The following is a 16,730-nucleotide window of genomic DNA, read 5'->3' on the forward strand; positions in this document are numbered from 1 at the left end:
TGACCATTTTCAGGAAATTTGATACAAATGTAACTATCCTAAGACATATTCTTTTTTTTTTTTTATGTTTATTTTTGAGAGAGAGAGAGAGAGAGAGAGAGAGAGAGAGAGAGAGAATGAGCAGGGAGGGGCAGAGAGAGAGGGGGAGACAGAATCCAAAGCAGGCTCCAGGCTCTGAGCTGTCAGCAACTGAGCCCAATGTGGGGCTCAAACCCATGAACTGTGAGATCATGACCTGAGCCAAAGTCGGACACTTAACTGACTGGGCCACCCAGGTGCCCCGAAACACAGATACACTTTATTAAAATAATAGTTCACTCAATTTTACGAGAGAAATGAGAACTCAAATCCTATAAACTCAGGAGATTTCTCATTTAGGTAGTCTGAGTACAACGAATACAGTAGTCAGGAGTGCCCCTGATTTGTAACAGTATAACTCACAAGAATACATCTTAAATAGCCCAAATAAAAACACATAGTTACAAAAGTGTACTGATAATTACCTTTTTCTTGTAGAGCCTCATGAATCGCTCTCTGAGTTCCATGAAGGTAGGCTTCACGCATGTGTTATTGGCTAGAGCTAATAATGAATGGGAATGCCCCACGGGAGGTACTGAACACAGGCTGGTTTTCCAGCCTTCTTGATTCCAGGAGATAAACTGTAGAGAAGGTTTTAATCTGAGATACAAAAACTCAAAGGTGAGAATGAAGGTAATGAAAACATCTGCCATATATGGCAATGGACATTACTAATGGTAATTACCATTCTAATTGCTTAATACATAACGTAAAGTTATCTACTTTTTACTATTAACAGTATCATGGTACAGTCTGACAGTGAACTAAGGGACACTTAGTTAGGAGGACATAAAATCTGGGGAAGAAAAAGAAATGAAAATATTGTAATTTTCTTTACTTTGTAATTCAATCGAGTAGTTTTCCTAAAAAACAGACGGTCAAAAAATAGTACAACATACACTCAGAAGCAGCGAAGTGGCGGTGGTGGTAATAAAACAACAATAGTTAAATTTTCTGAACATTTTCAGAAAATAAGACATCTTAGAGCACCTGGGTGGCTCAGGCAGTTAAGCGTCCAACTTTGGCCGAGGTCATGATCACGCAATTTGTGAGTTGGAGCCCCACATTGGGCTCTGCTGACAGCTCAGAGCCTGGAGCCTACTTTGCATTCTGTGTCTAGCCCTCTCTCTGCCCCTCCCCTGCTTGCGTGTGTGTGCACGCTCTCTCAAAAATAAACAAACATTCAAAAAAATTGAAAATAAAAAAACAAAACATCTCCTGTATCATTCACTATTCACAAATAACAATTTTGTACTATTATTCTTGTTTTACATTTGAAAAAAGTAAGGCCAAGAGGGGCTAAGTAGTTTGCTCGAGGTCACGCTTTAGTTAAGTGGCAAATGCTAGAATTGGAAGACAGGCCATCTGAACTACCATGCTACGTTGTCACAAGTGGTACACATAAATTATCAGGAAAATATAAAATCAAACCTTTCAATATTTCTGCGAAGATCTGAAACCTGTACATTTCCTCTAACCATAAGGGCACAGGCGAGGTAGAGGCTATGTTTGGGGTCAGCCCGAATTAGCTGGTGATCTTTACTAAAGGCATCTGAAAACATCTGATCCAACCTAGAACAATGAAAGAATCACTGTTTATACTAAATATTACTTCTATGTTTATACACACAAAATGCAGGGATCATCATCTACAGGTAAATACATACACAAATACATTCTAAATTTCAGCTATCATTTTCTCAAAGCAATCTTGATGAAAAATACGAAAAAAGAGGACATCTTTTATCCTTCATTTAAAGAGAGGAAGAAAAAGGTGCTAACAAGTTTATATCTAACAATTCACAGCATCCTAGGCCCTTCCTTAATATACCCCCAGTCTCGTTCTCAAATCCCACTTGCCTCAATACAAATATGATTAGGTTCCTTAGATAACTCTAGCCAAGATTCTGTATGCGGAAACTGCAGAAAGTCTGGGGGGTGCCGCAAAAATCGCACTGTGCTACCTACTCATTCAGCAGTTATTTACCAAATGCCTATTATGTGCCAGGCACTATTTAACGTGCAAGAGACCCAGCAGTGAACAACAACAAAAACTTCCTACTCTAATAGAGTTTACATTCTGTCTTGGTTATGTGACAGCAAGAACAGAAGTCTCCTTTAAGGAATGGTGAGTGCTATGGGGGATTCATAAATCTTTCACTACTGTGTTCGAAATTTTGGTGTGTTATGCGCTTCTGGGCATTTTTATGGAGTTAAGGAAACCCAGAAAAGGTTAAGAACCACCATACAGAAAACAAGCACACTTACTCGTGATTTATTTTCTGACACAAAATATAAGAACTAGTGAGCTATTTGTAAGTTTGGGACACTTATCTTTATTTACATTAGAAATACAGGATTTCAAGAAACATGCACATACTTCTCAGATGTGCTCATTATTTTCATGTGATAAAAATGGGACTAGGCACAGAAATGACATTTATTAATAAAAGGTACAACAAAAACCATTCTCATTTGTTTAGAAACTATTAATAAGAAATTAAAGAATTTTAAAATTATGACTTTTAATAGTACAATTTTAAAACATTTTATTACTTTACTCAAGGATAAATGTGTTCATATGCTGATATGGCAGCCTATGAAATATATACAGTACAGCAGAAAAAAAGAACACAAGAGATAGAAAGAACATGTGACAAGCTCTTTAAGAGTCTAAAATCTTTAAAGTCCCTTATACATTTTCACAAACACATTTTAATTAAAAATAATCCTTTGTAACAAATTATGATTATATGAATAAACACTGTTGAAGTAGCGTTCTTTTTATCAAAATGTGCCAAAAAGCAGGATTAAAAAGAAATTTAATTGGCTTTGAAACATTCAGGTTGAAGGACCAAGTCAAACATTTTCTCCTTTATAGCTGTACTTAATTAAATGTAAAAAATGTCTGGATTATCACTAATGTATAATAAATAGTTTAGTATGAATTTACATTGTACGTGTCCACATTAATGATGCACATTTTATTTAAATACATTAATTTTTAATACATTGGGCTGATAAAAACAGTGAATATTTAATGAATGATCACCATGTTCTATACACTATGCAAGCTGCTTAACTTAAGGTCATCAGTATCCTATGCAGAAAGAGTCCGATCTATTAGTTGGCACAACCGGTTGTTTGTTACCAGCTTAAATAAAAGTTAATATCACTGTGACATTCCCACAGTGTAGAATTGTTATTTTGCCGAAACTTAAAACTATAAAAACTTTAATCCAGTTTTTACTTTATAATTTACATACTATCCTCTTACAGAGTGTGACAGGACCTTTACTCTCAACTGTGGATGCCAGTTGGACCTTTTCAAGCTCATTATCACTATATATGCTAACAGTTTTTTTCAACTAATTTTTTTTGTTGCCTCTTAAGTTTTATGCTTATAAATGACACACACTTACAAAACAAGGTGTTCTGGAAATTTTAGGTAACAGCTACCATAAACAATAATATTGGAAAGCCTAGTTCTATGGTGCTAGACCGTGATAGCTTTAAAAGATACTCTTATTTAATATAGCCAACAAGGAAAAGAGATAGGTGCATTGATTCTCGTACTTACAGATGAGAAAAACGGAAAGAAAGTTTGTCACATGCCCAAGGTCCTGTAGCTAGTGACATAATTAGCATTTAGACTTAGTATGTCAGACTTCAAAGCCCTTAAATCCTTTTCAATAAAAACCATATCTTCATTTAGTTAGCTTAAAAATTTAGATTTAATTCCAAATAGCTTAATATTGACTTTTTAAAGTTTATCTTGAGAGAGAGAGACAGAGAGACAGAGAACATGAGTGGGGAGGGGCAGAGAGGGAGAGAGAGAATCCCAAGCAGGATCTGCATTGTCAGCACAGAGCTAGATATGGGGCTCAAACCCACGAACTGTAACCTAAGCTGAAGTCAAGAGCCCAAGGCGTAACCAACTGAACCACCCGGGTGCCCCTTAATACTGACTTTTTAAACAATGACCTGTAAATAAAGAATTCAAATCATGAAAAAATGATTGTCATCAATTATAAATGATATAAAGAAATACCCAGAGTTATTACAAACTGAAAAACAATTTTTTTAAAAAAAGTAATTCAAATTATCAAGTAACTGGAATAAAATTGCTACACTTTACCTTCGGGTAGGAATATTAACATCTGCCAGTGTATACAGAGGTGTTAGGCTTGACACAAGATAATGCAGCTGAGGAAAAGGAACTAAATTCATGCTGATTTCATTAAGATCCATATTAAGGGACCCTTCAAACCTTGCAGAGCTAAAAAATTAACATTAAAGCAAGAGAAAAAAAAATTAACTTAAAAATTTTATACTTTGAATGTAGCTTGATTTATTCAGCAGGCACTTTTAAATCCTTTTGTACATTGTTCTTCAGTTAGGAAATACATGCTCTTTTTTTTCTGTATTAGTGAAATTTAGTATCATGATCATGTATAAAGATAATTAAAATATAACATACAACATCTATAGCAATTCTTATTTGTGGATCACATGATGTGTAACCAACACACTTTTATGCTGTACGTTACATACACAAAAATATCTTACCTAAAATAGACTTTAGGTGGAGTTAAACACATACAGGGCAATAATTATTTAATTATCCTATAAATTTTACTAAATTTGTTAAGAGTCTGCTTAGTGTGCTCTATAATTTGGAATATAATAAGGCCAAAGCAATCTTCTAGATCGAAGTCAAGGAGAAATTTTGGACAGCTAATGAATGAGGAGGTAAACATTAGCTGGTTTAAAAGATGGAAGACATTCTACAGCCAAACAAACAAACCAACCAACCATGCTTACTTTTATCTAACCAAGTTCTCAACTGTCTCTGTGACAATTTTTTTTCATTTGATACTCATTAATATTCTATAGAATGTATCTGAGGAAATGTTGCTTTGGAGACATAGAAATTACAATTCTGGTCTGTCACTCCAAGATCTCAAAATACTAGACAAAATAAAAAAGAAGCTCTTATGACCTAGAAAAACTAAAAAGTTCTACTACAAAAATGCTACTGCAAGCATCATCAGAAGCAAAGTGAAGTCTGTAAACTGTCCTTAGGTATACCATCAATACGATTACCTGGTTAGGTTCAGCAGCAAATTTGCCACAATGTTGTTCATCGCATCAAAGGGCTTCTGGTGCTGCTTTTTCAAAGCCCCAGCACTTGAAGTAACCAGACTCTTTGGCTTTATAGTTGTACCCAACTTTCCAGAATTCACCATGAGGTCAATTTTGCTAATGATGTCAAATAAAGACTTTTAAAGGAAAAATATTGGGAGAGAAGCTATTAAGAGCGGACACAGATGACATTCTACCAGGAAGAAAGGAAGAGAAAGAAAAACAATTTAAACTTATTTTTCCTCTTAGGTGGGAAAGCTGAAAGGTGAAGACAATGTTTCATATGCACACACATGCATAACATAGGACTGAATGTATACATGATATATCCATAAGTTACAATGTCATTTCTTACTTGGTTGTCAATGGGCAACACACAGTCTGCATGCTCATTAAGTTCCTTCATTGCCAAGATGCTATTATAAGGTGAGGTTATGACATCATCCTCACCAGAAGGATAAATTGAAGTCACAAATCTGTATACTTCTGGGAATTCGTCCTCAAGCACCTTTAAGAGAAATGTGCCAAGTCCAGATCCTGTTCCTGAGGATTAAAATTGCAAAGAAAGAAAACAAAACACAGCACAAATGATTTAGAATAAAATTGTGAGGAACCTGGAATTTTTTGGTTGTTTTTTTTTTTTTTTTTGTAGAAACATACGTTAAAAACCAGAGCCATTATAGAGAAGACAGTTTTAATTCCATTAAAATATTTTAAAAGCCATATAAACATATACATATAGAACCCATAAACAAAATAAAAAAGGCAAACTAAGAAAAAAATCTCCAAAGCATATGAAGGACTAAATTTCTTTCATAAAGAGGTCTCACAAATCAATAACCAAAAAACCATGAATAATAGAAAAATGGGGAAAGTATGTAAATATGTAATTCATAATAAATCAATTGGTGAATAGATATGAACGTGCTTAACCTTTCTTCTAATCAAAGCTTTCCAAATTAAAACAATCCAATTTTGAATATGTTAGATTCAGGTCTTCTAATAGTGTTGGTGACAGGGTGGGGAAATAAACTTGTATAAATTATTGGTAATAATATGGATTGGTGAAATAATGTGGCAAGGTATTTATTAACATGCATCAAAATTTAAAATGTACATATTCTTTGGTCCCACTTTCCTTTTGGGAATATTACCTACAGCTATAGAGGCACAAATGAGCAGAAATGTACGTATCAGGTATTCAACTGAGGACTGTGTTTAATAACTGAACACCATAAACTTAACATCTACTAATGAGAAACAGACTTTAAAAATTATTACATTAACACAATTGAATTCCATGAGACAGAGATGATATTAAAAGACATTCGGGAAAGACAAAGTGAAAAAATTACAGAGTAATAAGCATCTCATGATCTTGTTTATGTAAAAATATACACACATACGTAACAGGCATAGAAAATATCTGGAAGGACAGACATTGGCAAACTCGATTACCTGTGAGGAGAGAGACTAGGAATTAGATGTGAGAGAGGAGACCATTTTTAACCTTCACTATTATTTACTTTTGCCAGTAAATTATGAATAAAGTATAATCTGAGATTTTGAAAAGATGGATTTAAAAAGGCACCATAATGAAATATAAATCAAATTGTTTCTTTGTTTTAAAATGGATCCAAACTTGTTGGTTAATTAATTATACTAGTACGAAGAGAAATTTGTTTCTTAATTCAGTGATTACAATGGTCCTCTAAAGGCATGGTTTACATAGCAATTATAACTTTAATTTTAAAATGCTATCATACTGCATAATATGTAGAAAAAATCAATTTACATAACCTGTTGAATATAAAATCTTAATATCAGCTTGAAGAAAAATAGCATGGCAAATTTTTCTTTTAAAACTCGCTAATCCTATTTGAAATTAGCAAAATACAATATGTTTCTAGTTCATAGAACAGAGGAGCAAAGTACTTCATTTGCAAGGTACAGGCTTTCCAGGGAAAAGAAAGCAATGCAGATCATTTATTATAGGTCAAGGTAATTACCATGTAAGGAAAGATTTAAAGGAGCTGACTAAAAGGATTTCTTTTATTTATGTCTCTTATTGGACACAAGAAAGGTCTGAAGGTAGTTGAAGAATACGGACATTTTTAAGCCAGAAATGCTTAGCTCTAGTTAGGATATGAGATTGCACAAACAAACCCTTAGGAGGAAGTCAGCATTCCCAGAAAGCTCATATATACTGAAATATAGTCAGAAATTTTATAAAAGAAACTAAAGGTAGAAGAAAAAAAAATCAGATTCAGTTCTACTATCTCTTAAAAGGGCTTAAATTAAAAAAATGATAATAGGAACAAAATCTGACAAAAATCTAAAATAAAAAGCAGTTATGTACATACTCCTAAACACAGTGTTAAAAGTTCTTTTTTTTTTTTTTTAAATTTTTTTTTTTCAACGTTTATTTATTTTTGGGACAGAGAGAGACAGAGCATGAACGGGGGAGGGGCAGAGAGAGAGGGAGACACAGAATCGGAAACAGGCTCCAGGCTCTGAGCCATCAGCCCAGAGCCCGACGCGGGGCTCGAACTCACGGACCGCGAGATCGTGACCTGGCTGAAGTCGGACGCTTAACCGACTGCGCCACCCAGGCGCCCCTCTAAAAGTTCTACCTTTATTCAGCATAGGTCTGAAAACATCCTTCAGTTTGCAAAATGAGTTCCCATTTACACTTTCACATGATTACAGGGAAATGAGTGAATAACTTTACCTCCTCCCATGGAATGTATTATAAAAAAACACTGTAAACAATCACAGTGCTCTGCCGACTTTCTGAGTTTCTCTAAAATCTGTTCTTGATAAAGCCTGCCAAAAACTTTGTGACCCACAGCCCTGAAAAAAAAAGACATAAATCACAAAATCACCCTGGCATTTATTATTTCAAGATTTTATTATTTCTGATCCAAATGAAAAGATTATAGAAAAACCTGAAAAAGTATTTTTACTGTATTAAGTACATTCTTCTGGTTTCGTATCAATAAATCATATGATGATATTTCAAAGACACTAGGTAGAAAATGTAATAAATATATATATATCTATAATCCTCAAATATCATGACAAAATAGAGCATTATCAATGGCTATTAAACTATGGTTTTCTAAATTAATCTTCTCTTTTTTTTTCTTTAGGCATAATTATAAGAATTTATTTACATAGCTGTTTCTCATCTCCATTTAAAATAAATTCTGATTGCAGTAAATTTTACATATTAAAAAGCAGAACATAGTCAACTAGAATGACAATAAAAATAAAGACTTTTGAACATATTGGTTTAATATATGAGAAAACATAAGTCATGTTGTGTTATTAGATAAACTGGCACACAAAAGAACACTGATACTTATAAGACTGCAAGCTGGGGCGCCTGGGTGGCGCAGTCGGTTAAGCGTCCGACTTCAGCCAGGTCACGATCTCACGGTCCGTGAGTTCGAGCCCCGCGTCAGGCTCTGGGCTGATGGCTCAGAGCCTGGAGCCTGTTTCCGATTCTGTGTCTCCCTCTCTCTCTGCCCCTCCCCCGTTCATGCTCTGTCTCTCTCTGTCCCAAAAATAAATAAATGTTGAAAAAAAAAAAAACATAATACAAAAAAAAAAAAAAAAAAAAAAAAGACTGCAAGCTTTTTTGGTTAATCAGATTTGCAAGTAGCATTAAAAATGATTAAATGATTAAAAAAAATGAATGAATGATTTTCCCACAACATATAGTCAGGTTGTATAACTCAAAAATTACAGAAAGATTACACAATAATTAGTGGAAAGCCAGTTAAGTAGGCATATGGATTCATTTAGTGACCGGTTCTCCCCAGATGAATCTCTAACAATGCAAAATGTAAATTCATGCTTTAAATTTTTGTTTATTTAAGTAATCTCTACACCCAACATGGGGCTCAACCTTAGGACCCATCGATCAAGAATTGCACACTCTTCTGAAAGAGCCAGCCAGGCGCCCCGTAATTACACATCACTACACATTAGGAACTTGAGGGATTGCCTGTAAATAGATAAAATAACAAATACTAGGTTTGCAAATAACAAGGAGCTACTTAATTTTTAAAAAACAGCAAAAACTGTTTCAAAGGAAACTATTAAATGATCATTGTTGAAGCTTTTTACCCCATTAAGGAGATCAGACCATTATATATTTAAGAGCTAAACAGCCTTGGGCTGAGCCTAAATGCTGGGACACTGGTCTGGCTTGCACCTCTTATCAATTCTATTAAATCTGACCAACTGAGAACTTGATAGAGTCAAATAACACAGGTAAGAGAAGAGTTTATAAAAATACTTAAACTTTTGTCATTATTTAGTATTATTTTTTTTTTTAGAGTTTATTTATTTTTGAAGAGAGAGAGAGTGAGCGAGTATGAGTAGGTGAGGGGCGGAGAGAGAAAGGGAGACACAGAATCTGAAATAGGCTCCAGGCTCTGAGCTGTCAGCACAGAGCCTGATGTGGGGCTCAAACTCACAAACCGCAAGATCATGACCCAGGCCAAAGTCAGATGCTTAAACAGCTGAGCCACCCAGGTGCCCCTAGTATTATTTAAGAATCAATTTACAACAAGGACTTTGGTAAATCAATTATTCATGATTTTTTTCTTAAAAAAAAATGAGAAAGAACTATGATACAAGTGGCTTTTCAGCACTGAGAAACACCATCATTTATCAAGGAAAAGATGATGGGCTGAAAAGCCTAGAGGTAGGTATAGCAGGTTAGATCTTGCTTTCATGTTAGCAGGACCTATTAGAATGAAGGAAAGATTGTTCCTTTTTTTTTTTCCAGAGGACATTCAATTTTTACATACAGCACATTCTCACCAATTATTCCCTGAGCCAGAAATATCAGTGATGAGCTGCTTGCTATCAAACACATCTCTCAACGGTCCCTGCAGAATTTCATTTACTACCCCTTCCTCCATGTCAATCAAGACAGCCTGAGAAAGAGAAATAAAATTTAATTAGCATATTTTTCTTTAGAGCTAGTTATTCTGTAAATTAATTTATGAACTAAAAGTTGCATTGTTCTTTTTACAGTTTAAGCTTAATCAAATCTTTATTTGAATCTTTATGTAGAATCTGTTACAAGAATGAAAAAGTAATTTCACTCTCCTCAGGAGGTGGAATACAATTAAAAGATGGATTCTAAACTCTTATCCTACTCCAAAATACCACGTGGGGGAAAAAAAGGAACTGAATAATCCCCTCAACTGATTTTCTAACAATTCTTTTATTCATGTGCCTACGTGACTGTAAATGTTTTGGGAACAAGGTCTCGGAAATTTAACAGGTGCCTAACTAGAAAAAAATTCTCAATAAATGTAGGGTACATTAATGCATATTTGCTCACTAGAGCAACCACATGCTGCTCTTCATGAATCACAGCCCCAAACTGTCCAATTCAAATCAGTAAACTTATTATTACGTGCGAACCAAGGCACCGGATCAACGTTAAAGATGACAATAGGGCCCCTACGCCCAAGAAAACCTAATTCATTACCACAAACATTATTGACATGGGAGATAACCTCTATTCCTCAGAGGAAAATGAAAATATAAAATATAAAATTAACTATGGAAAGAAAAATAGAAAAGACTGGAGGAAAATACAGCAAAATGTAAGCAGGGATGGCAGTAGAATTATATTTGGACTTCCCACATCTTCTACACTGAGGAAGATGAGTGAAAAGGGAAATAAATAAGTTAAAAAGCTAAAAAAAATATGAAATAACCTTAGGGCACACTATGAAGCTATTAGCTTTGATTTAGTGTCACAGAGAAAGTGCTTGGTTTATGGGCTTCTTCAGTGCTTGTGACCCCGTAATGTTAAGCGCATATGACATGGCACTGTTCTAAGTGCTCTGCATTTGATCCTCACCTTATGCGTAGGTACTATAGTTACCCTCACTTAACACATGAAAAAAACTGAGGCCTAGGAAAGTTAAATAACTTTAGCCCAGCTAGTAAGTGACAGAGCTAAGATTCAAACCTGCAGAATCTTCACTCTTAACCACCAAACTCTATGCTCTACTATCTCATTGAGAGGAGCCAGTCAAGTTCAATATTTATGGAGTACTAACTGTTGTGAAGTTATAATTTATGCCCATTTAAATTCTGTGAATTAAACCGTGTAATTAACGATGCTACTATAAGCAAGCAATTTAAAAAATCATCTTACACAGTATATCAGAAATATTATATTTCTAATTGTTTAATGGTATATCACAGTAGTATATCAGAAAGACTACACAATAATTATGTACTGCAAATGCAATCTTTTGTATATAGCAAGCAATATGCATACACTTTATGTATACTGGACTATATAGGGCTATTTACTGTAATTTAGGGGTGTTCTAGGATATTTTACGATGATATGCAATTTTTACCTTAAATGTTGACTTTAACATCTAATCAACCACATAAGAGACACTTCACTGTCTGGGCAAACTGTAGTGTACTACAAGTTGTGTAGGATTACAAAGAGAAAAAAATTAGCTTATAATGGCAGTGTTCCAAAACAGACTTAAGATAATTTGTGGGAGATTACCTAAATTACCTTAAAGCAACATGCAAAATACAAAGTGACATTCAAGCACCTCTGGAAGTCAGTTTTGATAGAAGCGTCACAATTCCTCCCGTAACATCTAAACTGCCTTTCTTGTTATAAAAATAACTTATCACCAACTGGAAAAAGCAGTTTGTTGTAGACAATCACGGAAGAGAAGTGTTGCTGGAATGAGTTTAACACTAAATATGGGCTACTGACTCGAAGCATTTTTGTTCAAGAGGTCTTACATGGTTGTGGTATTCACTATAAGGTGGCTGGATCCATGCTTTGTATTGGGAATAGTAATTCTGATGCAAAGAAATCTTCCACTATCTTCAAATGAAAAATTAACCTGCATTAATATATGTTTCAGGCTTAGAGTTAAGGAAATTCCTTTTGTTATCATCTATCTAGATGTAGCTCTTCCCTGAAACATTCACACACACAAAATGCTAAATATGCAGTGTTTTTATTTAAAACACAAAACTTTTCCCCTAACGTTTCAGGTAGACATAAATGTCTGCTTATTTATATTAAAATGTGACTTAGTACTTTTAAAAAAAAAATTTTTTTCATGTTTCTTCATTTTTGAGAGAGAGAGACAGAGTGTGAGCAGGGGAGGGGCAGACAGAGAGTGACACACAAGATCCAAAGAAGGCTCCAGGCTCCAAGCTGTCGGCACAGAGCCCAACACATGCGGGGCTCAAACTCACAGACCACAACAAGATTATGACCTGAGCCGAGGTCAGTTGCTCAACTGAGTGAGCCACCTAGGCGCTCCAGTAAAAACTTTTCTTAATTTGAGAAGTCAAATTAAAATTTTATTCTCATGATAGTTACCAAAGTATAGTTATTTTAAAAACACACGTGATAAAAGAATCTAAGCATATATATGATCTTACTCGTGCCTTCAAAGAACAAATTTTCCCCTTGGAAATATTGCCACCATCACCAACCACTCTGAAAGATAAAAAATGAGAAAAGGTCATAAGATCTTCCAAGGCTAATAGTGCTATTAGATAATAAAGTTAACTCCCACTTATATAATAAAGCTACTTATAGGCCTAGAGGGGCAGGCACAAAAGGCAACAGCGAAGATGCCATTCCTCTCCCTCTCCCTTCCCTACCCTCCTATTAGGCTGAAAAAGTGAGGTACTTTTTTCCCTGGCTTTCTTTGTAGTTAGGGCTGGCCATGTAATGCAGTTCTGAGATAAAAAGCAGGTATGCTGGGAAGTGTTTCTGATAAAGAGGACCAGATGCTGTTGGTGCTTGGCATATAAACATGAATATAGATGCATGGAGTGAATATAGATGCATGGAGTGCACTTTACAGTTATGAAATAATAAATATGAGGACAAGAAGCCGACACCACATGAATAATGAAGTGACAGTGCCTCGGTCTTTAAGGCACTTCTCCAAGCCTAGATCATGTGATTTCCAGATTTCTTTGTATGAGATATCTGGATACTTCTACTGCTTAAGCCACCAGTTACATATCACTGTATATCTCAGGCTGTTCCTAGAATTTCATGTTGAACAAAAGTTACTAAAATAACTACATCTATGACCAAACATAGATATAAGTTTAGATAAGTCAATACAGTAGATAAGAAGACAGAAGATATGAAAGGAAGTTGAATTGACCACAGATGATGCTCTAGGTCGAGCTGGTAAACTACGGTCCTTGGTCCAACTCTGACCAGCTGCTTATTTTCCTACATAAAGTTTTGTTCAAACACAGTCTTTCCCATTTGCTTGCTTATGCACCAGTAAGCTATACCTGCATTCCCGCTACAACAGCAGAGTCAAACAAATGTGACAGAACTTATGGTCTGCAAAACCTAAAATATTTACCATCTGGTCCTTTACAGAAACGGCCTGTTAACCCCTAGTATAGGTAAATTCCTAGTATGCTATTAAAAAGGTATGGTCTGGGGCGCCTGGGTGTCTCAGTCGGTTAAGCCTCCGACTTCAGCCAGGTCACGATCTCATGGTCCGTGAGTTCGAGCCCCGCGTCGGGCTCTGGGCTGACGGCTCAGAGCCTGGAGCCTGCCTCCGATTCTGTGTCTCCCTCTCTCTCTGCCCCTCCCCCATTCATGATCTGTCTCTGTCTCAAAAAAATAAATAAATGTTAAAAAAAAAAAGGTATAGTCATCTTGTCAAATAGATATGGAAGTGTATACAAATATGTGGTCTTGGTTTTGAAAGATTTGTGTGTATTAATGTGGAGGCTCACAGGTGTTGATAGTACATAGAATACTAAGATACCAAGACTCAGCTCCCCTTTTTGGAGAAACTCGGGATTGGGGAAATAAGAATGTTTTCAGGTTTAAATTACAAAACAGAGTAGATAAGAGTACAGTTATGTAGTCAATTATTAAGAACGAACAGCTGCCAGACTGAGTCTCAACTAAGTAATGCTTGAAAAAAAATTTTTTTTTTTAATTTATTTTTGAGAGAAAGGGTGCCAGCAGGGGAGAGGCAGAGAGAGAGAGGGACAGAGGATCCGAAGCCTGCTCTACGCCGACAGGCTGACAGCAGTGAGCTCGATGCAGAGCTCGAACTCATGAACCGTGAGATCACGACCTGAGCCAAAGTCAGATGCTCAACCGAGCCACCCAGGCGCCCCTCAACTAAGTAATACTTAGTGAAAGGATTGGCCATCTCGAGTAGAGGGGATGAGAGTGGAAATTTAGTTAGAAGCATGTAAAAGGAAGTATTACAAAGGCAAATTTTAGTCTCTTAACAGTATTTAGGGGGAAAGGATGCTCTAGAATCTAGTTTTAGGTTCCGGGGAATCCAGATGGCAGATATTTCCACATAATAAAAATAAATGACACCAGCCATTAAGGTACTACACCTAACTTCCCTTGGCCTGATTCCATGGTCACCAAGCAACTTTCTACTATTTAGCTTTTCAGGTAGATTTCCTACAGAAGAGAATGCACTTTTGAAAGTAAAGGAAAATCTAGTGCTCTGGAGTTACCGTCCCTACTGTCAATTACTACACTGACTTTCTGCTTTTTAATCTCCCATTCTCTTTGAGTTTGGTTTACCGACCTGTGCTGGAGAGCAATGGACTTATTCTCAAGATGTCAACAAGTTTTCTAAGTTTACAAGCCTGAGGGTCAGACTCTGGAATTCACCAGGGAAGTGGGGATTCATTAGCTTTCTCTAGGAGATAACTACCTCAAATACCCAACAAACTAATTCAAACTAGAACTAGAATTTTTATTGAATTACGATAAAGATGGATACTCACTATAGACTTTTCAGTTCAAGTCCACCACAGTTTAAGTAAAACACACACACTTAATGATTAAACGTTAAACATTACGGACACACCTTGAATGTCAAAATTACTCTCTCAGATAAAAGATAGTTATATGGATTCTTTATTAAAATCAACAAAAGTAATTTGACAGTTGCTTTCCTTCCTTTTAGCACATTCTACTTACAGAGCAAATATTCTTGACTACAACTATCACAGAAATGTAAAAAAAAAAAAAACAACATTTTTCTTTCAAAAGTTGGCCATTCCTGAATGCATTAACAAGATACACTGAGGGAAATTTTCAGCAGTCCTTCGGTAAAACTTTATTTCAAGGTCATGTTAAAAGAAGGCCCGCTAAAGGTTCTTTTGTTCCTTAACATGGTCTTAAAAGGAAACCTGCTGTCTTGCTCTGCAGAATAATATGAGAAATATTAATGATATGGGAATAATAATGGGAAAAAATGCTTTCAATACGGAGAAAAACAAACTAACAAACAACCCAGACAACTTCTTTATAGTTATCAACTATTTTATTATCCTTTGAAGAATTCTCTCCCAATCTGATGACACGAAAAGAATCATTATGCTATGTGACAGACTTTAATCCCATCTTACCTCGTATCCACATTTCTAAAGAAGCTGCTTATTGCCTCGTCATAAATTCCTTTCTAAAAAGAAAAAAAAATATATTTATAGCATTTGATTAAGTTGTGCTTCTTTCCCAAATGAAATCCTTTCGATTTAATATTCTCACAATAGTGTAATGGCTGGTATTTGGCTATGATAACGACAACAAAATTGCAAGTTATCAAAAAATGCTCAGACTTCTTCCTCCCTAAAAGGTACATGCCGTAGGATCTATGGATAAAGTTTAGCTGAGGGCGCTAAAGAAAGGAGCCCCATAGGATTGCAGAACAGGTGCATCAAAAGAGAGCTTTCTCTGGATTCCTGGTGATCATTTTAAAGTTGACTAAATTCAGGAATATAATACCACACACGTTACCTGTTTTACAAAGTACTTCCCCAAATACTATCGCACTGCTCTTCAAAAGAATCCCGATAAAAATGAGACCCTAAGAATCAGGGAGGGAGACTTAAGACTTAAGGTATTTGGCTAGCGTTTGTTCTGGGTCTAACGCCACCAAACGCTTAAAAAAACCAGTTCGTGTTTTCCTGAGAAGACCCTATACAACCTCTATCAGTATCTATCAGTTAGATAAAAGGTCAAATGGACTGATTGTTGCTTATTTGCTTATCTGTTGCTTATTCTTGCTTATTTGTTGCGCGAGCATCGGTAACAGGCGGGTGGTCTCCGGGAGGGTGGGTCGGTACCTGGTTGACCGCGGCGTGCTCCCTTAGCGCCAGATCCCAGAAGCAGCAGCCGATCTGGTTTCCGCACTGGCCGACTGCGATCAGCGAAAGGAGGGAAAGAGAGTAGCCATTAGGAGGAAAAACAAGGCCGGTTGGCTGCGCGGCGACAAGGTGCCCATCCTCCCGCGCAGCTTACCCTGTACGACCACCGACTGGGTCATGCTGCTGCGCGTCCGGACTGGAGCACCCGGGAGCCGGCGGCCGCGTTCGTACTCCCCGCCCGGCTCCCGAGCTGAGCTCCCAGAGGTCCCGGGCAGCCGTAAGTCAAGCTGCTGCCGCAAGTCGCTGCTGTCGCT

General features: G+C 36.2%; 1 protein-coding gene across 6 annotated transcripts in view; it reads right to left on the bottom strand.

Annotated features, from left to right (window-relative positions):
- Positions 1-16,727, bottom strand: part of TUBE1 (tubulin epsilon 1) — a 20,305-nt gene extending 3,578 nt beyond the window's left edge. The window contains exons 1-11 of one of the 6 annotated variants that reach the window (XM_023254268.2): positions 16,571-16,726; positions 16,396-16,469; positions 15,679-15,731; positions 12,697-12,748; positions 10,060-10,175; positions 7,955-8,076; positions 5,579-5,766; positions 5,185-5,360; positions 4,217-4,357; positions 1,510-1,650; positions 504-678 (exon numbers count right to left, since the gene is read on the bottom strand). In XM_023254268.2, coding sequence (XP_023110036.1) covers positions 504-678; positions 1,510-1,650; positions 4,217-4,357; positions 5,185-5,360; positions 5,579-5,766; positions 7,955-8,076; positions 10,060-10,175; positions 12,697-12,748; positions 15,679-15,731; positions 16,396-16,469; positions 16,571-16,595 — 1,263 coding nt within the window. In that variant the 5' untranslated portion in view covers positions 16,596-16,726. Of the gene's footprint in view, positions 1-503; positions 679-1,509; positions 1,651-4,216; positions 4,358-5,184; positions 5,361-5,578; positions 5,767-7,954; positions 8,077-10,059; positions 10,176-11,627; positions 11,664-12,690; positions 12,749-15,678; positions 15,732-16,395; positions 16,476-16,570 lie in introns of those variants that run through there. The other 5 variants (XM_011282648.4, XR_002742409.2, XM_045057923.1 and 2 more) reach the window with 5 other exon arrangements.
- Positions 16,728-16,730: the final 3 nt, after the last annotated feature.

Source organism: Felis catus, chromosome B2, assembly GCF_018350175.1.
Source record: "Felis catus isolate Fca126 chromosome B2, F.catus_Fca126_mat1.0, whole genome shotgun sequence".
NCBI lineage: Eukaryota > Metazoa > Chordata > Mammalia > Carnivora > Felidae > Felis > Felis catus.